This window comes from Octopus sinensis, linkage group LG4 (assembly GCF_006345805.1).
Source record: "Octopus sinensis linkage group LG4, ASM634580v1, whole genome shotgun sequence".
In the NCBI taxonomy this organism is placed as follows: Eukaryota; Metazoa; Mollusca; class Cephalopoda; order Octopoda; family Octopodidae; genus Octopus; species Octopus sinensis.
In genome coordinates, this window is record NC_043000.1 from 129,658,117 (window position 1) to 129,683,116 (window position 25,000).

The following is a 25,000-nucleotide window of genomic DNA, read 5'->3' on the forward strand; positions in this document are numbered from 1 at the left end:
TAATTAGATGATTTAATATGCAGCTTTAAAAATACAATCACACATACATGTACATACACATATACACACATGCACATACACACATGCACACACACAAGCACCCAAGCCATAGATAAACGCATAAGTGTGTTTTTTTGTGTGTTTGAGTTTGTGTAGTGATTATTAATTATCATATCTGTGCAGAAACTTTAAATTACTTGTATATTAATTTAATTAGGACATTTTTGTATTTTATGATGTTTCACATTAGTTTTACTCCGGAGTTAAGAATATGAATCCACTACATTGAAAGATTTATTGCACAAACTTTATTGCTTTATACTTTTAATATACATACAGACAATTGCTGTCAGTCGATCGTTCTTATCACATATTCCATTGGTGATTATTTTGATTTATGATTCATATTTAATTGGCAAAGTAAATATAAAATACTTCTGCAGATTTATCATATAAGCTGTTGGGTTTATATCTTCACTGTAATAAAACAATGATGGTGTTTTGTTATTATTTAGCCCATGGTCAACGCTGATCAAGCAGGTCTGTGATTAAAGCATCGTTCAAGGTGTAACGATTGAATCTATTTGTACTTCAGATTACAATAATGAATATAACCTTCTTTGCTTAAGAAAGTATCGGGTTGTCCGGAAAGTTCGTGCCCATTTTTAAAGGAAAGAAAAAGGACAATAAATACTTGCCATTACATTTTTAATCAACCAAATATGAACCATTTTGTTGCACAATGCGTCTCCATATATCCATTAACTCGAAAATACCCTCTTCCCAGAATTGAGGTGGTTTCATGGCAAAGAACTCATCAAGGTATCTTTTTACGCCATCGAAGGAATTGAAATTTTTACCATTAAGACTATCCTGCAGAGACATGAATGAGTGGAAATCCGAAGGAGCAATATCTGGTGAACATCCCAGCCAAGCTGCAGCAATTTTTGTCTGTTTCTCAAAGCATCAAGTGCCAAAAATGAACTTTCCTATCTTCCATTTTAAATGGTTACAGAATTAACACAGGTTATAGGAACATAAACCTTTTTCGACGAAAAGATAGCTTAAACTGTGCTCTAAATGGAGGTGTAATCAAATCCTATTTTATGGACTCAACCATGTTCTAAAATAAGTCGAAATGTAAGCTACTATAGATCGGCACGAACTTTCCGGACAACCCAATAGAATGTGATGTGAAAGAGATTTGGTTGCTATTCCCATAGATTTTGTTAAGTGGTAAGTTTGCGAGTAGGCTAATACTCGTCTATAAATCATCGCTGCTATTTATTTTATCTACCTCTAAGATAATCTTTTCATATATAAGCGCAAGGTCTGAAAATTTAGTTGGGGAAGTATTCGATTACATTGACTCCCAGTTGGTGATGGTGCTGATTTTATCGACCTTAAAAAACTTTGTATAATTGGTTTCAAATTTTGACACAAGGCCAGCAATTTCGAGATGGGGGTAAGTCAATTACATTGACCCTCGTTTGTCAGATGGTACTTATGCTACGACCCCGAAAGGAGGAAAGGCAAAGTCAACCTGGGCGGAATTTGAACTCAGAGCATAAGGATGGACGAAATGCCGCTAGACATTTTGCTCGATATGTTAACAATTCTGTAAGGTGGCCGCCTTTATCGTTCTTTAGAATAAGAATAGAAAAACATTGACCTAGGCGGGAATCAGAGTCACAACGCGAACATAAATAAGTACTGTTGTACCTGTACTGCCAACCCCCAATCCATTTTATTCTACAACTTTACAGACTTCAAAAAGGAAGTAGATTAAATAATCTCAGGTTAACTTGCCACTCTAGCCGAAGTGATTAGGGGTGTTGCAGTCATGATTGTGAGATTGCAGTTTCGATTCTTAGGCGGAGCGGTGAGTTGAGTTCTTAAGCAAACAACTTCATTTCACGTTCCTCCAGTTCCCTCAGCTATCAAAAATAAGTATTCCTGTAACAGACTGGCGTCCCGCTGGAGGTGGATTATATATGCCACAAAATCTGGGAAACCCTTTCTATGAATGTGTATGATTCAGAAAAGAGCATCAATTTGTCTGTTTTGCTCGTGCGCCAATGAAGTGAGCATCTACGTTGCCTCTGAGATGTTAGGAATCAAGCCGTCAAATATCCCTTAAATCATACCTCACCGCCTTAAAAAGTGATACATTAAATAATGTAGTCCGTGGTACACTATCCCTACGAAAGACAGAGGTCATGGCTTGAATATCTTGGACGAATGTGGTCTCAGATATTCTATCTGAATGAAATAAATGGAATAGCGTGCACTGAAGTGGGGCTAAAATAGATGGGACGGTGATTATTGTGATGCTTTGGTTGTAGTTCTGCTCGATCTGTATTGACCTGGGGTTAAACAACAACAACCACCTCTATTTTTTTCTGTTGATGTGGCATCATTTTTATCAGCAGATGATCTTCATTAAAGTTTAGATTGATGTTTTAAGACTGGACAGAAATACAATTCATAAAGAAAGATGTTCAATCATTCTAGTTGTTCCAAGAATTGAACACTTTCTTTATCTTAATCTTCCCTACCATCTATGCGGTTGATATATACTCTTCTCGGTTGAAAAGCCCTTGTCCGAAACATTAAACCTTATTCTCTTCTAACGCGAAATAATTCCATTATTTAACATTGGCTGGGCCAGGATCGGAACAAGACTTATAGTTGTAGATGAATTAACGTTTGAATAAATCCAAATATATCTATGCGATTAGATATTGGAAGTATAAATGGTAACTTTGAGTCTCATGTTTAAGCATGTTTGAACTTAACCAAGAAATATGTAATTAAATATGAAGACTACAGTCCGGTTAATCGAAGAGGGGACAAACAAGGACAGACAAACGGATTGAGTCGATTACATCGACCCCCAGTGCGTAACTGGCACTTAATTTATCGACCCCGAAAGGATGAAAGGCAAAGTCAACCTCGGCGGAATTTGAAATCAGAACGTAACGGCAGACGAAATGCGGCTACGCATTTCGCCCGGCGTGCTAGCGTTTCTACCAGCTCGCCGCCTTTACATTATGATACCCACCGTTAGTAATTGGTTATATTTTCTTTTAGCTTAATGACTAACTTTCTTTGTATGCAATATTCTCCATAAAAGCTAAGTAACCATCAGCGGAAACTTGGATCAACAGCAGCTTTCGTCTTCATGTTGCGTGCTGTATGAAAGTGAACCCGACAGAAGCCATTCTACTCTAAATTAGAAGAAACATATTTAACTACAACAGTCTATTTTGTATAGGTAAACATAGAATTAAGTTATTTTCATTGAAATATTAATGTCTTGAAAGCCAGTGGTGAATAACTAGATCACAATATTTCGATTTACCTTAGACTCTCCTTAGTGACATACTAAACTCATTAGAGAATATGCACCTGTATGTAGTATATCGTGTGATTTAAAGATTCATAACAGCCTCGATTTACTTGGTCTTATCAAATCTCTATGATGCTTAAACAACACCATAATTTATTGATCTGAATACTTTTCAGTGACATGTTGCATACGACAGTCGTAGGTGGGGTGACGTTCGATCAATATTGTATGTGGTATCTGAAGATATTTGTTGCATTTGCATTCCAAATTCGACAGTGTGCACGGAGAAATCACATTATCACCGCAGTAATAATCTATTTTGTGTACGTAAAAATAATTGAACCTTAATTTGTTTTGCTTTAACACTCAAGTTAATGAGGATCCGAGATGAGCAACTGATTGCCACTATTTCGATTCGTAGAAGAAACTCCTTGGGGACGTGTGACCTCAATACCAAATGCACACGCTAGAACAGGATAGAGTTCAATTCACATACGCACACACACACACACACAGACACACACACACACACACACAGAGCCTTGCGAATGCATATACACACACTCACACATATGTAGGCATTTTTGTATGTGCACGTGCATATATATAGGTGTCTGTGTTTGTGTGTGTGCTTGTGTGTGTGTTTATGAATACATATATGAATACACATTACATATATATATATGTGTGTGTGGTGTGTGTGTGTGTGTGTGTGCGTGCGTGCGCGCGCGCACGCGCGTGTGTTTAGAAATAAGTACGTATGTAAACACACACACGTGTATAAGGTAATTAAGAAGTCCTTTTAGCATTTAAATGATATATAACATTTACAATATCATATATACATACACACGTATAATATATATATATACATACATTTATATATAAAAGGTTAGTCGAGTTAGAGGTTGGAATAACCGTCATGTTTCGAGTAATACGGCGCTTGAAAAGAGGAAGAACATCACTGGAAGACGATGAGCGTTCTGGAAAAGTTGCCACGAGCGTCACCCCCTGAGATGTGGTATTGTGAATCGAGAATTCGCCCCCTACTGCGACGTGTTGAAGCGTTTGAGGGAGAACATTCGGTGAAAGTGACCAGATCTGTGGAGTACGAACGATCAGATTCTTCACAACGACAATGCACCCTGTACCCGAACTCTCCTCACTCGAGTGCCTCTCGCCAAAAGCAACATTGTATCATCGCTTTCGTACCTGCCCTATTCACCAAATTTAGCACCTACGGACTTCCAATCCCTTCCCCAAGATGAAAATGCAGCTGAAAGGTCGCCGTTTTAACACCATTGTCGAGATCCACAGCTAATCGCAGAAAGTCCTTGACTCGCTTACGGAAAACCACTTCCAAACCGGATTCCAAAAGTGGCAGGATCGCTGGGACCGGTGTATAGCTCTCCAAGGTGATTATATCGTAAGAGATAATGTTGAAAACTTTGGTAAATAAGTTATTTTTCATTAAACATAACTAGTTCTGGAGCCTTTTGATACTATCTCGTATGTGTTTATATATATACATATGGAATAAAATTTATATGTTCTAAAAGAATATAAATTATGTCTCGTGATAAGATGAAATAATTTCCGGCAGCTTGTTTACTAATGATAAAACGGACAAGTGTTATTTATTTCTCATCGGGATTATCACACAACTCTCCGTTTCTAACTACCGAAATATGCTTAGGAAACGGAATTTATAAACAAAATTGTAAACTGTACGATAGTAATAAATAGCATATATATATATGTATGTATATATATATATATGTATGTATATATATATATATATATATATATATATTATATATATATAATATATATATATATATATGTATATATAAAATGTGACCGCGTGTGTACCGTTGGCGATTTTTTCCCCTCTGTCTTCCCTTCTCTGGATCTTTCCTTCTATGTTTCCGACGAAGAGCTCCGCTCGAAACGTTAAACCCTCTTTCTTTCCTTCTTTCCTGAGCGTTCAATAATACTATATTTGTTCCACGTCCTCGCGTTGTTTTTTTTTTAGCTTTCTTGTTTGGATTAACTATATATATAGGAGATGTACTTGCATAGCAAGTGATTTGATCTGAAATCGTGTGCTGAAACGGAAATAATTGCAGTGTGGAAGGTGTTTGTAAGCCATTTAAGAAACTCACAAAAGCTGTTAGATTCACTCCAACATTTAAGTTTAATTTGTCAAAATATTTTCGTCGCTTTAAGACCGCGACCTGTTCGCTGACAAAAATCCGTGCTGCATCTGAGAAAGTATGCAGTACGGATTTTTGTCAGTGAACAGGTCGCGGTCTTAAAGCGAAGAAAATATTTTGACAAATTAAACTTGAATGTTGAAGTGAATCGAACGGCTTTTGTGTGTTTCTTAAATGGCTTACAAACACCTTCCACGCTGCGATTATATATATATAATTATGCATAAAACAAACACACTCACGCACAAAAAGTACAACTATAGATAGAGATAAATACAGAATTAGAGCGACAAATAAGAAAGCATGTGACTGTGTTTCTCTATTGAAATATATTAATACATTTTTGTGTATATAAACGTGTGAAAAAAGCAGAAACTCTCAAGTGTTGGTACTCACCTCTCCCCGAAAAACGTACGCTATTATTCCTCCAATCATCAAGACAATCAGCATTAAAAGGAGCAACGCGAAAAACTGTAAAACAAAACAGTAAAAGCCATTAATATACGATATATTTTAGATTTCTTTGCAGAACAATTAATACACGGTAGAATGGAAAATGTTACTGTAGTGCATAGCATAGAGGAAACTTATGCTTAATATATACGTTGATACTTTGATAGGTTTCGGCCAGTATTGGCCCAGGCCATGTCTAACTTAATAACACCTCCTGGACTTAATAGCAATGCAGTACACTTAACACGTGGCGAGCTGACAGAATCGTTAGCACGCCAGGCGAAATGCTAAGCGGTATTTCGTCTGCCGCTACGTTCTGAGTGCAAATTCCGCCGTGGTCGACTTTGCCTTTCATCCTTTCGGGGTCGATTAAATAAGTACCAGTTACGCACTGGGGTCGATGTAATCGACTTAGTCCGTTTGTCTGTCCTTGTTTGTCCCCTCTGTGTTTAGCCCCTTGTGGGTAGTAAACAAAAAGGTACACTTAACACGTGTGAAAGCAAGAATCCGTTGTAATATGCGGTATAAATGGATATAAATGTGCATCGGAAACTTTACAGGTTGTACAATGTGTACGGTATTGTGAAAGCTTCTAAATCTTCTACAATAGGCGCAGGAGTGGCTGTGTGGTAAGTAGCTTGCTTACCATCCACATGGTTCCGGGTTCAGTCCTGCTGCGTGGCACTTTGGGCAAGTGTCTTCTACTATAGTCTCGGGCTGACCAAAGCCTTGTAAGTGGATTTGGTAGACGGAAACTAAAAGAAGCCCGTCGTATATATATATATATATATATATAATATATATATATATATGTGTGTGTGTGTATGTGTGTATGTGTTTGTGTGTGTGTGTTTGTCCCCCCAACATCGCTTGACAACCGATGGTGGTGTGTTTACGTCCCCGTAACTTAGCGGTTCGGCAAAAGAGACCGATAGAATAAGTACTAGGCTTACAAAGAATAAGTCCTGGGGCTGATTTGCTCGACTAAAGGTGGTGCTCCAGCATGGTTGCAGTCAAATGACTGAAACAAGAGTAAAAGAGAGAGTGAATTGAAAACTGTTGGGATTATGGCAGTGGAAAATTCAGTGTAATACATGAACCAGGGACAACTTCAGCCTCATATTTGGTATAGTGGAAACTTTAATAGATACTATTATGGAAACCTCAGTGTGGTACAGTTAATGTATGGTATAGTGGAAACAAGCATGGTACAATTAATATTTGATATAGTGGACACGTAAAAAGTTATATGTTGTATAATAGAATCCTTAATGCCGTACAGTTAATGCATGGCATAATGGAAACTTCATTGTAGTATAGTTAGTTTATACTTCACTGTAGTATTCTATAAGTAACAAAGTTCATATAAAAAGTGAAGTTTTGCATCGGTTAGTACATCGTAGAGAGAAAAGAATATTGATGTTTCGCTAGTGAATATTTGCTCGAGAGAGAAACTTAGTCAACTCTCTCAGGTTCAAGTTAATTTTGAAACGTTATAGTTTTCCTCCTAACAACTTACGAACTCATCTCCATTTATAGTCTTCAACATATAATTGTTATGAATTGAAGTCACTGCCGATTCTCTAAAAGCTGGCTTCTTATTTGACATAAACAGGTGTTAATATGTTCAAATGTGAAAGGCGGCGAGCTGGCAGAATCGTTAGCACACCGGGCGAAATGCTTAGCGGTGGTATTGCGTCTGTCGTTGCGTTCTGAGTTCAAATTCCGCCGAGGTCGACTTTGCCTTTCATCCTTTCGGGGTCGATAAATTAAGTACCAGTTACGCACTGGGGTCGATGTAATCGACTTAATCCGTTTGTCTGTCCTTGTTTGTCCCCTCTATGTTTAGCCCCTCGTGGGCAATGAAGAAACAAATATGTTCAAATGTGAATGACCTGTCTATGTATTACTTTCTCTGTCTGTCTCTCTGCACTCTCTCGCTTTCTCTAATCCGGAACCTTCATCAAGGTTCCGTCTATTACAATTACCAGTCAAATTCCCTTGAGATCGTACCATAATCTTTTTTTTGTATATATCAGGCTAAGTGTCTTTCATCTTTGAAGACGGTAGGCAAAAATGGGGTAAATCAGCTAATCCTGGCAGAAACATTTTGTCAACGCTCTACTCAATCAGTGACAAACTAAAATTAAACAACAAACACTAATTCAATATTCTCTTTATTTTCTTCTTTAAATTTTTATCACACGCCTAACTTATGTGTGTTACCAATATTTTATATTATGTCTGCTTTGTATATCTAAGTTGACTGTGTTAGCCACAAATTTATTGTGTATTATTCATATAAAAACTGTTCTTTTCGACAAAGACGGTGTGACTCTGATATATGAAAGTTGTCGTGTAAAGATCGTGATGCATTATTACGACGTTAAAATCTGTGCCACAGAAACTTAGAGTTGTAAAACTGTTATGTCAGAACTAAGTTACATATGAACTTGGAAATGTGAACTATGAATTGTGATAAACTCTGTGAACTCTGATACTGAATAGTGATATTTGTATTGTTCCGCGTGTCGTAAGTACTGCGGCGTGTGGATCGATATGAATTATCAGAGTAAATATATGTTCACAGACAATAATATTGATTAACGGCAGAAAAGATAAAGGTTTGAGAGTCATATGAGACATAAACAATGTGACATTTAAAGATTGTCAAACAGTGATTAATTAAGTCAGTTTAGTAAAACGTTTACAGGTGTCTAAAATGAGAGAATAAAAAGAACTTCAATGATAAATCGTGAGTTCAAGACTGTGAAAGTTTGTTTCCTTCCATATATTAGTTTCAAATTTTGGAACAAGGCCAGCAACTTCAGGGGAACGGAGTAAATCGATTACGTCGACTACCGTACTCAATTGATACTTATTTTATCGGCCCCGAAAGGTTGAAAAAGCTAAGTCGACCTCGGCGGAATTTCAACTAAAAACGTAAGGAGGGTAAAATGTCGCTGAGCACTTTTCCCGATATGCCAACAATTCAACCAGCTTGCTCCCTTTGACCTCCCATATATTAACAAATGACAATGAAGTTTCAGAAAACAGAAACATAGGTGAGTGTGATAATGTAACATAAAGCTTTTAGACTGTTATTACTGTTAAAAGTGAAGAAATTTCACAGTTCCAGAAAAGATGCAAATCCTAGACATAGGTCCAGTGTATCATGGAAATATCTTTTTACAATAATAACAACAACAAAACACATTTCTGTTCAGTGACCTGGTTGTAAATAGTTTTTTTTTTAACGGCTTTGTCCCAAACAAGGCTTGAAACCACTGCAGCGAGGGACTACATATGAAGAAAAGAAGAGGCATACAAGTTCAAAAGATGTCAATTGAAAGAATGCTCAAAGGACTATAAAAACCATAGATTAAAGGAAAACAAGACTTTTTTTTTACTGTGGAAATTTGAGCGTATGAAGAAAAACATGCTCTGATAGGCGCAGGAGTAGCTGTGTGGTAAGTAGCTTGTTTACCAACCACATGTTCCGGGTTCAGTCCCACAGCGTGGCACCTTGGGCAAGTGCCTTCTACTATAGCGTCAGGCCGACCAATATATATATGCGTGTGTGCGTTTGTGTGTCTGTGTTTGTCCCCCTAGCATTGCTTGATAACCGATGCTGGTGTGTTTATGTCCCCGTTACTTAGCGGATCGACAAAAGAGACCGATAAAATTAAGTACTGGGCTTACAAAAGAATAAGTCCCGGGGTCGAGTTGCTCGATTAAAAGGCGGTGCTCCAGCATGGCCGCAGTCAGATGACTGAAACAAGTAAATGAGTAAATGAGTAAATGATATTTCATTTCATCATTTAGAATTCTGTGTTCAAATCTTACCAAGGGCAACTTTGCTCGGTTGATAAAAGTTCCAGCGCCAGGTCAATTAAATTAGCGATACATGTCCTATAAAAGAATGTTGATACTATTGTTTAAATAAATATTGTAACATGAGGCCCTGGATCGGTGGCACCTTGGGCAAGTGTCTTCTACTATAGCCTCGGGCCAACCAAAGCCTTGTGAGTGGATTTGGTAGACGGAAACTGAAAGAAGCCCGTCGTATATATGTATATATATATGTGTGTGTCTGTGTCCCCCCAGCATCGCTTGACAAGCGATGCTAGTGTGTTTACGTCCCCGTAACTTAGCGGTTCGGCAAAAGATACCGATAGAATTAGTACTAGGCTTACAACGAATAAGCCCTGGGGTCGATTTGCTCGACTAAAGGCGGTGCTCCAGCATGGTCAGAGTCAAATGACTGGAACAAGTAAAAGAGAAAAGAGTAAGTGTTGGAGGAAATGTATTGCGATGTTTATTCTGGTTCTTTATGCTCTGTGTTCAAAACCTGCTTTCACCCCCCCCCCTCCCCAGGTTAAAGTGCCAGTGAAGTTCTGCAGTCGATGGGGTCGGCTACAGGACTGCTAGTTTCGCCAGGATTGGTAAAATCGCTAGTGCGTTGGACAAAATGCCATGTGGTACATCTCCTACTACTGAGAGCAACTTTACTTTTCATCCTTTCGGGATCGATGAAATAAAACACAAGTTACGAACAGGAGTCAATGTAATCGACGAACCCACTAAAATTTCAGGCCTTGTGCCAAAATTAGAAATCACTATGATTATCAATGTTATCATAATTTCTTTCAAATTTTGTTATCAAATCCATCAATTGTTCTTTAATGTTATATCCGTCCGGGATCACTAACAAAGTGACAACCAATTATTGGTATTAATTTAATCGACTGTGCTTTCCAGTGAAAATTTGTGGGCTGTGTTAATATTCTCACCATCATCATCATCATCAACAACCACACAATTACCATCAAAATCACGATGACTCCGACCACCACCATCACCACAAATACCACTACCACAATCGTCACCGCCATCTTTCTTATTGCCGTTCTCGATGCCATCAATAAAATCACTGAAGTATGGGATCTTACTTTTGATTCTGCTGCTTGGCTGTCAAGATTTTTTAAGTAGGCAAGCGAGAAATTGTTGAAAATCTCCTGTCAGATTAGAAAGCGAATTTACCTGCTATTGGCTGCAAACGTTTTTTTTACAATAATTAGATGAACCCCCCCCCCCAGAAATAAATAAATATAATTGTAGTAGATTTTAATCGACTATAGAATGCACACAATCAGTTAATGATGAAAGTTTATATATATATATATATAATATATATATATATATATATATATATATATATATATATAATATATATATGCGTGTGTGTGTGTATTTATCTATATAATGCACATGTAAGCAAACCTGTACCCATTCACAAACTCACATGCGTACATTCATATATACGCACGTGTGCAAGTACTCACTCACAGACATATATAATTTCAGGACAGTATGAGCTCTGGCCGTGTTTAACTTAAAAGCACCATCGTTTAAGCCAAACACATAGACGCAATCATGTTGGGAGGTGATGCCGGACGAAACATTTCAGAGAGTCCATGGTTCTCTAGGATTTGTAGGTGGAATTTGTCAATATCGTTTGAATGTTATGGGTTATATCCTTCGTTGATTTACTTTGGTATAATACTGAGTAGAGTAAGACTAGCTAAAGAAAGTAAAGAAAAACAGCTTCTTATTAAAATGCAGCTATACACTGTTAGTCGACTTTTGTAGAGGTCGTATTACATGCCCTCAACAAATGTAGAGTAACTGCATATACTTTTAAAAGTAGATATAAGCAACTTTTGGTCTACGCTGGTGGTATATCTTTCCATTGTAGAAATGAAGTAGCGTTTACGGTGGCGTTAGCGAGAACACAGTCTGAACCCAGTAACCAAGACCCATCATGCAATTTATCATTTATCCTTTTCCTGAGTGTTGATGCATATTGAGGCTCCTCAATATATTCAAATGTACGGAATAGAAAGGCGAGATCATCTGTTCTAAGTATCCAAGATCGTATCGTACGTGTCATATTGACTTCATTGTTGATGTGCGCGCTCCAGTTGAGAGATTATTGTTGACAATTATTTATTATGCTATGATAGTATTGGAAGTCCTGCAGTGTGAGATTATGGTCTTTGAAACATGTCCTCTTCTTCAAAGTCGATGAGCCTCAAAATTTCTTTCCTTTAGAAACACACAGTTTTGTTTCGCTCATTGACACAACATATAAGTAAGACAGGAGATATAGCCGGTCACCTATTCTTCTGATTTCCTTATTAAACTTAGAATCACCTGCAAACATTCTACTATCAATGATATTTGTGATGTTTAAGTAAAGTATGGAGGGAAATGGACCGAAAACATTGCCTTGGGAGATATCACTAATAATTTCCGGGCGGATTCACTCGATCACAACATATTTGGATTTGCCAACCAGGAAGCATTTAATCTAGCGACAAAATTTTCTGAGAACTTTGACTCCAATTTTGGATAGAATTTTCAATAGAATGTTACAGCAAAATCTGTTGAGGAACTTACTAAAGTTAATGTGCTTCAAACTCAAACACAGTGTTATTCAAGGGAAAGGCAACATCAGATACAGCTTGGCACCTGTGACGTCACAATTCATTTCTACAGTTGAGTGAACTGGAGCAACGTGAAATAAAGTGTCTTGCTCAAGAACACAATACGCAGCCCGGTCCGGTAATCGAACTCACAACCTCATGATCGTAAGCTCGACGCTTTAACCACTGAGCCATGCTCTTTCACATTTACTACTCAAACACTGACAATGTCGTTATAGAATTGTTGGAGCTGTGTTAAGTAGTCTTTGCTTCATTAAAAATCATGCTGGTTGGGATTTAAGGTATAGCTGTTTTTCCGTAAGTTAGATATCTGTAATCTCACCACTCTCTCAAACGTTTTCAATTAATTACATGAAGATCAGTTGGTACTTTATTACAAGGGACTCATATCCCTTTTCGAAAACTGTGAGTATAAAATGTTCAAGTACATAACGCGCGTGTAGCAATATTTTAGAGAGATTAGATATAGGAGATGTAAACTAGCTTCGGTATACCTTTATACCGAATTTATTGAGACCTATTGTTGAGAAGTGTCTAATTTTATTTATTACTGTTATGATATTCAAGGTGTTTTAAAATTTATGACAAACATGAGAAGTTGGGGGTTTGTTTACACTAATAATCCCTAATAATGAACATGAAGTAGTATTGTTTCTGTAGAATCCATCTACTTTTATTTGCCGATATTGTGGAGAATATTGTTTCCATCAACTAGTGAACCACTGGGTGAAAGAGCGGCCCCAATGCTTTTTTTGACATATAAAGAACTTTGGTGCTGCGCTTAGTTTTATAACTGGCAAAATCTCCCTCCACGGGCCTTTCGTTGTTGATGATAATTTTCAGGCGGTTGAAGATGATATTTTTGTCGATTCCGGCGTTGTTATTGCTATTTTACTTTTGATGCTGCTGCTGCTGCTGGTAGTGATACTTTAGTCCATTATCATGTTTATTAAATTTTTTCATTTTCTTAGTGTTTTCTCACTCTCTCGGGATTCTACTTCTATTTCTGCTCACGAGATGTGTTGTGGTTTGGGAATGCATTAGTAACTATATCCCCAAACATATGCTAATTTGCTTTGATGTCAGAATACGTGTGTATATGAAAGAGCAGTCAACAAGCAATTGGTCATGTGTAATTGCTCCCCCGTTTGTTTTGTGCACATCCATAGTTTCAAATGTTGTGCTGAGACGAATGTGCATTTTTTAGCCTTGATATGCTACAAACTAAGATTATAATGTACCATATCGTAGTAAGAGTTTTGCACATGTGCACGTACGCACATACATACATACATACATAGATAGATAGATACAGACAGACAGACACACTCACGCACACATACATACAAAGAAATATTTGTGTATTTGTGTGTGCATGTGAGCTATTATATAATTACATGTATATAGGAACAACACGATCCATACTAGCAGATACTAAAACAGATATCTACTTAAAGATGCTTCTAACATTGTTTTGTACATCTACTACTCGGGAGACCCCCTTCGGTCATGAATGACCATGGGATTGCACCTAGAAAGTTACCATCCGAGGTATAAGTCCGGGCAAAGTTGTTTATGGAAGACCAGCAGTCGCCCATGCATACCGGCCTCCCCTCTCCATGCCACCAGTGTTATTCAAGGGAAAGGCAACATCAGATACAGCTTGGCACCTGTGACGTCACAATTCATTTCTACAGTTGAGTGAACGGGAAATAAAGTGTCTTGCTCAAGAACACAACACGCAACCCGGTCCGGGAATCGAACTCACAACCTCATGATCGTAAGCTCGACGCTTTAACCACTGAGCCATGCTCCTTCACATTTACTACTCAACATTAGATTAAAAAAGAGATAGTATGCGCCTACCCACTATTTATAATAATTTTCGGCCATCATAAATTTCGTAGGCAAAGGCGATGAATTCTTTTTTAAAGGTGATGATATAGTACCGGTGATTTTTTTTCTTTATTTTCAGACTATCCAAACGAAATGTGTCTAAAAGAAATTAACGAGTAGATTGCACAGACGATTTCCCTCGATGAAAATTAATGTTAATGACTATTATGTAGTAATTGTAATTAGATAATTATTTTGATATTTACTAATATTAATCGTGTGTTCCTCCGGTATATTTAAGTGTTTACTTGCACATTTATTTACATAGCTTAATTGTCGATATTTTGTCGCAACATTAGACGCAGCTGTGAAAATTATTCTTTTATGTATCTAAGAGATAAAACACAGTGTATATTACATAATATAACTAGAATATTTAACTGTTGCTTCATTAAGAAACTGAGCAGTCTGAAATGTTATTATTACTAAGGAAATGTTGTGTTTTTGGGCCTATTTTGTCTTTGTGTATGCTACGGTTCATGTCTTTCTTACAAAATTTACGAAGTTAGGTAAAAAAAAACAAAAAAAAAATGACCAGTTACTGGTAATTATGTTAATACTGTTTGTTTCATGGCCAGGCCATCTATAACTGAACCAACAACAATGTTTAGCTGTGTGAAAGGTGGAAGGTGGCGAGCTGGTAGAAACGTTGGCACGCCGGGCGAAAGCCTAGCGGTATTTCGCCTGCCGTGACGTTCTGAGTTCAAATTCCGCCGAGGTCCACTTTGCCTTTCATTCTTTCGGGGTCGATGAATTAAGTACGAGTTACGCACTGGGATCGACTTAATCCGTTTGTCTGTCCTTGTTTGTCCTCTCTGTGTTTAGCCTCTTGTGGGTAGCAATGAAATAGGTATTTCGTCTGCCGCTACGTTCTGAGTTCAAATTCCGCCGAGGTCGACTTTGCCTTTCATCCTTTCGAGGTCGATTAGATAAGTACCATTTAGGCACTGGGGTCGATGTAATCGACCTAGTCACTTTGTCTGTCCTTGTTTGTCCCCCTCTATGTTTAGCCCCTTGTGGACAATAAAGAATTAAATATTTAGCTGTGTGGAGGAATTCAAGAAGGAGTCAAGGCCAGCCTACAAATGGAGTGAGACCCCAGGAAATCAATTAAGTTTAGCAATATAGACTCCCGTGAAAACCCCTGCACCTGGTTGTTTCTCGATGACGTACTAGCTTTTCTTTCCTCTGATACAGGGAGACAAAGCACATTGATAAATGCGGGAATACTGAGATTAGCTTAAAAGAATTCTTGTAAAGATTATTCTCACGACTCATGTTTTGCTCTGTCTGAAACGGCAAACAGTTGCCACAAATAGCAGAAAATAGGGCACAATTTATCTTTTCTTCCACACTAATGAGTGTTTGACGAAATATTAATTAATGAAATAATTTAGATTAAATATTTACTCTGTCTGCCCCTATAGATTGTGTCGTTCTACACCATATTTAAACCTGTCATAGGCAAACTGCGACGACTAACAAAACGTTGCCTTGACTTTATTTAGTAATGTGGTCTGCCTGATGATGAGCTATGGCTCATGCGGCCCGCTTCTCAAAGAAGGTTGCCTGATTTGAACTGCACGTATATTTTAAAAGAATTATCATGGTAAATTTTGCTGCAATATCGGGCATACACTTGGTAAAATTATTATTATATGGTGCTATGTATTATAAGTTTTAACTAAAACACACACGTACCACATACACAGGCACACACACGAACTCATACATACACATATATACATTCAGCTACCAGATCAATGTTCAGCTTTTATTTGCTCTTAGTTCCAAACTCACTCTGGTTCTTAATTCGGGATGCGTGTTATGGCAGGAGTGCACAATATCTTATTCAAGCTTTCATCTTATCACGCATAACCTATCTGCCATCTGGTGGACATTTTGCTCCACCAACAGCTAATGACACCATCTTTTTTTAATGATTTATGTTATTCGATTCATTTATATATAAATTTATATATATATATATTTTTTCATTTACCTTCACTACTATTGATTTTACTCTTGTTATCGATCTTTCGAAAACTCTCGTCATTATCTGTGTTCGTGATTCAGAGAAGGAACACGCCAAGATAACTTCAAGGTGAATCTGCCAAAGTCACATCAAGTCAGTTTATCAAAGTAGTAGCATTTCAGCAAATGGACCTCACCTCTCTGTTCATTTTGTTCGGCCTCCTCCTCCTCCTCCTCCTCATCATCATCATCATCCTCCTCATCATCCTCATCCTCATCATCATCGTCGTCGTCATCATCATTGTGGTCTTCATCAACATGGTCATTCGCATGATCATCATGTTCATCGTCGTTATCATCATCATCATCACCACCACAATCATCATCGTTATCATGATCATCATCAACATGGTCCTTGGCATGATCATCATTATCATCATCCCTCATCATTATCACCACCACCACCACCACCACCACAACCACCACTATCATCATCATCGCCATTGTCATCATCCTGTTGTCGTTATCCTCATCTTCCTTATTTTCTTTTTTCGTAAATATCACAGTCATGAATGAGTTGATGTTGAACCGTTTATGCTCACAGCTACTACTACAGTTGCTGCTGATGGTGGCGGTGGTGGTGGTGATGGTATTAGTGGTCGTTTCAGTGGTGGTGATTGGGTGTTGTGGTGATGCTGGTAATGATAGGAACGAGTTTTGGTCGCGGTTACTATGGTAGGGTTGGTGATACAGAGAGACGGCGAATGAACGGATACTACAAGGTTGGCGAGAGAAGATTAGTTGAAATTCTTGGCAGCAATAGAAACTACGGAAAAAATACAAAATGAGGGAACTAAGCCATCATCATCATGATCATCATCATGATCATCATCATCGCTGTCGTTGTTGTCATCATTATCGTTGCTGTCGTTTTCATCACCATCATCATCATATCCAATATTATCAGCATGGACATCGCCGTCGTTGTCGTCGTGGCCGTCCTCCTCCTCCGCCTCCTCCACCTCCTCTTCCTCCATGCTAGAGTAATAGCTTGAAGGGTTTAGTCGAACAAATTGACCCCAGGATTCATTGTAAGTCTGCTGCCGAACCACAAAATTATAAAAGACATAAAAAAACTAATACCAGCTTTTAAGATGTCGTTGAACACACACACACACACACACACACACACACACACACACACACACACACACATTGTGATGCAATCAGGAAAGACAGAATTCAAAATATGAGCATATGTATATTTTTATTGATATTTAACCGAAGTTAAACTCAAGGTCCGATTTGTGTATTGGTACTTAGCACTAATATATATATATAATATATTATATATATATTTATATATCACGTGATCATGTGACTGACCAGGCTATCAGATGTTGCTACACATCGCTGGTCACAAATGACGCCACCCCGCTGGCTAAGCGAGCAGGCCAACAGAAGAAAGAGTGAGAGAAAATTGTGGCGAAAGAGTACAGCAGGGATTTCCACCACCCCCTGTTTTCACTCAATAAACACTCACAATGCCCGGTCTGGGAATCGAAACTGCGATTCTACGACCGCGAGTCTGCTGTCCTAACCACCGGGCCATTGCGCCTCTACACACACACACACACACACATATATATATATATATATACGACGAGCTTCTATGTCGTTTCCGTTTTCCAGATTCACTAACAAGGTGTTGTGTAGCTTAGGGCTATAGTAGAAAGCGTAGCCATGCCTGCACTTATACTGTAGCAGATTACCTTGCGGTGTTTAGGTCCATTCCTGTCCTATCAGGCTAAAGTTACCCTTCATGTGCTCAGAAAGCCTACTGGATTAACGCATTACTATCCAAGGCCTACATTTATTATTTTTTCTAGAAGGCATGATTTCAAGAATTTTTGCTGCTATTTCTAGCCGATCAAATGAACATGTACATGCTGCCTCATTGCCTGACAAGAAATTCAACTTTTAAGTAATGGGTCTGCGTATGATAATACATGAAAAGAATATTGCGTAAGCAGGCCCCTGCCTGTTAAACCAGCCTCAAGTTGATTCTACATCTCATATCTCGAAAACATACCATTTTATTGCCAAATGATTTTTACAGGCTATATCGAACGAAATATCTTTGATAAATACATCTCATTTAGTAGCTGTGACCTTTCTTAGTGTTCCAGGTATAGCCTCAAACGATTTACTCAATGCCCCCTCCCTACGTCTCTACTCTGATTAAAGGGCCTGTCGGAAACGTTGGCTATTACTTTCAACAAAAACTTAGCATCTCCAGCTTTTACTTTCAATCATATTCAGGTCGACCAAGTCCATCATTCACCTATCAGTTGTGATGACTATCTTTATTACCGATAAATATTCGATGTGTGCGCGTGTGTATACACACACACTCAAAGTCATAAATGTATGTACTTTCACGTTACATCCATTTGTAAACATTACATAATGTTTTATCACATGCATAAATATACAAAACTAGCCACTGATATAGATGGATGAGAAATAAAACAGATCGTTAATGGTGACTTCTAAACATAAATCAAATCTGCGATGTTTACAAACCATCGGATAGATGTGCCACAGTTCGATGAAAGGTGGAAGTATAAATGATGATAGATAAAAAGATAGAGTGGCACATGGAAAAGAACGATTAAAAAAGAGCTTACACATATGTAAAAAAACCCATCGATCTCTCTCTCTTCATATATATATATATATATATATATATATGTGTGTGTGTGTGTGTGTGTGTGTCTGTATGTATATGTGGATGTATATGTGTGTATATATGTATATATATATATATATATATATATATATATATATATATATATATATATTTATATATATATGAATATATATATGTATATATATATATATTATATATATATATATAGATATATATATATATGTATATATATATATATGTATATATATATATTATATATATATATATATATATGAATATATATATGTATATTATATATGTATATATATATATACATATATATATCTATATGTATATATATGTATATCTATATATATATATATATATATATATACTAGCTGATGTACCCGGTAACTCTCAGGGGTAGAGATGTTCTATTGAAACGCCTTATTACTATGATATAAGAAAGCAATTTCGTTGTAACTGCTACAAAAGGTGTATTTTCCGTCATGAAAAACTGTCTGCTGGAGGAGGGAGAGATTGTTGGAGGTTGGCGAGAGAGGTTTTCGGAAGTTGGCGAGAGGCAAAGACATTATTCTGCTTAGCGAAGGCATCTGGGAAAAGTATGACTGCTGTCATTCACAGAAAAACTATTGTTTTACCGTGAGAAAAGCGCTGTTGAAATGTTAAGTGAAATTAAGCAATCGAGGATCGAGTCCACGCTATGCCTGCATGAAGTCACTACAAATACGTTGTGGAATAAAAAATTTATCTACTATCATGGAAAAAGTGTAACTGTAAAAATGCAGAATTATCGGAGTACTGGTCATTCAAAAAAGTATGTATGTATAGAAATGTATGAATGACGTCTTTAAGGTTTAAGATTCAAATTAAAGAAGTGCAATAATAGTGTTTAGCAGCTCAAAGCTGTGAGTAGTGAAATGCAGAATTAGGTCGGCTGATCGGGAGAATCAAATATTGAACGCTTCGCTAAAATTTGCAGGTGGTATAGGTTATTTCCCTTGGGTTGTTTAAATATAATATTAGTAATACGTAGTACATAGCAGGATCCATTGGAAGGACGCTATTGTCGATTTTTCCAACAATCTAAGTATGTGAAGAGGTTTCCAGACATGAGTTCTACTTACGCGTCAAATATAGTATGAAAGTGATATTGTCTGCCCTAAAATTTACTCCATAATTGCCCACGGGCATATGGCGTAGTGGTTAAGAGCGCGGGCTACTAACCCCAAGATTCTGAGTTCGATTTCAGGCATTGACCTGAATAATAATATATATATGTACATACACACGTGCATATATATATATATTATATATATATATATATATATATTATATATATATATATATATGACGGGCGCATGGCTAGTGGTCAGAGCATTTGATACTTACCAACCACAGGCCGGAACCACAGGTTTATCCTGGTGCATATCTATCTGAGTCTATCTATCTGAATCCTTATTTTACTGTATATCTATATCTATCTATCTATCTGAATGAGTGAAGAAACGGAGAACTATATCATTCAACACATTTAGTTGGAGATAAATAGAATAAATAACAGTTTAATTGGTTAAAGTTCTGTTTGCATAGAATACGTCCACATCAACTCTGCAATGTTGTAGGTTGGACGTATCTTATGCCAACAAAACTTTAAGTAATGTGAAATTGAGTCAAACTATCTAAATATATGTAACTCTAACAAAATGTGTTGAGTGCTACTTTCTTTCGTTTGTGCATTCACTCGTGCATACATACATGCATACGACAAGGAGCACAAAAAGAAAACAACTCGCAAGGGAAAAGTTTTTAACAAATGTTTAAGTTCAACGCTTAAAAATATAGAAAACAAAATGAAAGGAAGAAAAGATATAAATAAATATGAAAAATTGGTGGCAAAATAACTATTGAATTACCTACCTACCTACCTATCTATCTATCTATCTATCTATCTATCTATCTATCTATCTATCTATCTATCTATCTATCTATCTATCTATCTATCTATCTATCTATCTATCTATCTATCTATCTATCTATCTATTTAAGCGGTTGTCTTTAAGGCATTTCAATACCATTCCTTACAATAATGGTTAAAAATGAAACAAATAAAAACAGCTCCATCAAGAAAGAATGTATAATTCATTTGAATCCTGGGAAAAGTTACACCTTCTGTTTCGTTGAAATACTGCTAAGACAACGGAAATATTCCCGCACTCATATAATAGCTTTGTTTTGAAAATACATTTATCCAATGTTTATATATGCTATATATCCAATATTTGTACGAGTTTATTTTTCTAAGAGTATAAAATAGTAAGATATTTACGTCTGAAACACCATCATATTTCTGGATGAAGTTCATTTGAGTTATGATGCAAATGTTTTAGCGGAAAGTTTGCATGCCGTTACAACCTTTGAATTTATATATTTTACCATGAATTAACATTCTTAAATCATTAAGTGGCGTGGGGCTGTATGTGGTTGCAAGAGCTACAAGAAAAGGAGCCAAATTTTGTCATATAAAACACTTGATTGTCATAAAATATTAAACTGTTTGTTAATGTAGTCGTAAATAAATAGGAAAAAATTATATTTGTTAATCACACCTATAGACACAGTAAAGCCAAATGGTCAAGAAATCTGCCAGGCAATCACGGGTTTCCAGGTTCGATCACTGCGTCGTATCATTTTGAGTAAATGTCATCATTAATAACCACGCATTGATCCGTACCTCGTGAGACGGAAACTGATATTCCATGGATAGTCTTGTCACACAGCGTATCATTTCGATTCGTTTAGGGTACACATGACTGTGAAATGGCCAGCAGTTTACTCGATAATTCAGGAGCGAAAATCCTTAGTTTCGAATAACAGACATCCACCACAACCAATCACAGCTATAGAGTTCTTTTTTCTTTAATTTTAGGGTTGATCGGTCAGGAATGACCTAGTGTTAAACAAAAATGTAACCGCAACTTAATCAAGATCTTTGTATCTATTGAAGAAATTCATATAATGTGTAGGAAGGTGTGGGCCCTATCTACTGGCCGTATGTGTGTGTGTGTGTGTGTGTGTGTGTGTGTGCGTATGAATATGTGCATGTGTGTGTATGTGCGCGCGCGCGTAATACTTGTTGAAGTTATCATTTTGATTATGCTACTCTAACAAAGGTATTTTTGTCAATACATACTATTTGTTAATAGATTTGCATATTAATGCCTAAAGAAATTCATAATGTGTATGTGTGTGTGTGAGAGAGAGAGAAAGAGAGAGAGAGAGAGAGAGAGAGAGAGAGAGAGAGAGAGAGAGAGAGAGAGAGAGAGAGAAATGCCACTGACATCAGTTTTGATTCCAGGTTAAAACAGTTTCCCTTCGCAAATATAACGATATATAAAATTTAGAGAAATCTGTTTCCAAGCTCCTCAATAAACACGAAGCAATGTATTTGGTCAAAAGCAACCAAAACAATATGAAGACAGGACAAATTTCTTTATTTCTGTCATTGTTGTTCTTTTTGTCTCAAGTCAGCCTTGATCAATCAGATCCATAATCGGATCTTTACCTTTTGACCGACAGATTTAAAAAATAATTCTTTGTAACTAAACACTTTCAAACTTCGTATACTGGTAGAATGTGTCACATAAAACATCTTTTACTCTTGTCGTTGTTCAGAAAATTCTGTATTTTGGAAGTTATTTTTTTAAAAGTTGTCGTATTTCGGTAATTTCAACCAATCAATGACGTGTATTCAGCTGAATAAAATTATTGCTGTTGTTTACCGAAATACAACTTTAACAAAAAAATAACTTCCAAAATATAGAATTTTCTCAACAACGCCAAAAGTTAAAGATGTTTTATGTGACATATTTTACAAGTATACGAAGTTTGAAAGTGTTCAGTTACAAAAAAATATTTTAAAAATCTGTCGGTCAAAAGGTAAAGATCCCCATAATCAGTATTATTTAAGATATCTTTGAATATATTATCCAATGTGTCTTTTCCTTTTTGAGATATGGTAGTTTGAAAAATACTTCTTTGCTATCGTAGACACATCTTTTTGCTGATTCAAGAAGTAAAGAAAGCATTTCAATTTACTCCTTTGCTCTTTTATTTGTTTGTCATTTGACTCGGCCATGCTGCAGCACCGCCTTTAGCCGAACAAATCGACTCCAAGACTTATTCTTTGTAAGCCTAGTATTTATTCTATCAGTCTCTTTTGCCAAACCGTTAAGGTACGGAGACATGAACGCACCAGTATCGGTTGTCAAGCGATGTTGGGGGAACAAGCACAAACACACAAATACACACACATATATATATACGATGGGCTTCTTTTAGTTTCCGTCTACCAAATCCACTCACAAGGCTTTGGTCGACACTTGCCCAAAGTGCTACGCAGTGGGACTGAACCCGGAACCATGTGTTTGGTAAGCAGGCTACCGCAAAATCTGCACGGAATAGTTGCTAAATTACATCAAGGAATGCCTTATTGTCATATGTAAAGAAAAAAATATATCCAAAAAGGCTGTCACAGGAATATTTTTAATGGTAAGTCTGCTCTGTCAGGGAGGATTTGCTGGTAAACAACAACAAAAACAGTGAAAACAACTTTAACAACAATCACCGTTGAGTTTGAATACAGAAATACAAGAGATCGAAGTAGCAAACACTTTGAAGTAATTTAATCCATCTCTTCTCTCCTCACTAGCTTTACTGATTCCCTTTCATAGGAATATAGCAAGAAACTGCTTTAAAACTGTCTTTTTATATTTCATTACTTGTGTGGCGATTAGTTTATAATAACAGAATGAAGATTTCTTTGTAAAACGTGAACAATACTTTGTAACTACGCATGAAATCTTAGAAAAGTAGTTAAATAATTTTCTTCAGGACATGACACTGTAACTAAAGTAAGATGTAAATTGACGTCCTGAACGCCCGAAGCCAGCTTCATTATTCAATTAAAACTATTGCGCTATATAACGTATTTCATTTAATTAGTCATGTGACTTTGTCTCCCTTTCTTTCACATGTATCTACTTGTCTGATTTAGTAAACGCTCGCAGCAAGTTATTACAATCTATAATCTGAAATTGAAATGGAAGTTCAGTGTTGCTGTATCAACCGTTCAATCGTAGTCATTAGACAATTTCATAGAAAATGAATGGAAAGAAAAAAATACCGAAAAACCCCACTAAATACTGTTTCTAATTGTAACTAATTTAGATACACAGACAACAATTTTGCGGGCAGCGTGTCAGTCGATAGTGGAAGTGCGTGGCATAGTGGTTAGGTTGCTGAATTTGTGATCGCAAGATAGCAGTCTCGATTCCTGAAACGGGCAATGCGTTGTGTTGTTGAGCAAAACACTTTATTTCAAGTTGCTCCGGTCCTCTAATCTGCAAATGCGTAAACTTGTGACGTGATCGCCTTACCATTCATATTAGTCACTTATTCACTATGAAAACCATGTAACCGGCACTATGAGCCATAAGACTTGTTGTTGTTGATGATGATGATTTTTAGTCGATATAATCGGTACCAACAGTTGACTCGTGCTTTCTTTTATCGAAATCAAAAGGATGAAAGGTAAAGTTTACCTGAGCTGGATGTAAACTTAGAATATAAAAAAGAGACACTCCACAGCTTTGGCCATCCAGTCGTTTCCTTAGACAGGGTGTATCTAGGACTACATTATCAAATATATCCTTTCATATGTAACTCAGTTCTTATCAACATTGTTTAAAACAAATTTTATAGAGAATAATGTTGAACATTCCAAAATACCTAAATACTATAGAATCACAGGGTTTCATTAAAATAACGACATCGTCAGTCTAGCTACGATTACAGAAGAAATATTTAATAAATTCAGAGATTACCA

The 25,000-nt window shown here is 36.8% G+C and overlaps 1 protein-coding gene across 1 annotated transcript in view; it reads right to left on the reverse strand.

Moving 5' to 3' along the window:
- Positions 1-25,000, reverse strand: part of LOC115210585 (tetraspanin-8-like) — a 285,558-nt gene that overhangs the window by 217,997 nt on the left and 42,561 nt on the right. The window contains exon 4 of the mRNA XM_036502648.1: positions 5,965-6,039. Coding sequence (XP_036358541.1) covers positions 5,965-6,039 — 75 coding nt within the window. The remainder of the gene's footprint in view (positions 1-5,964; positions 6,040-25,000) is intronic.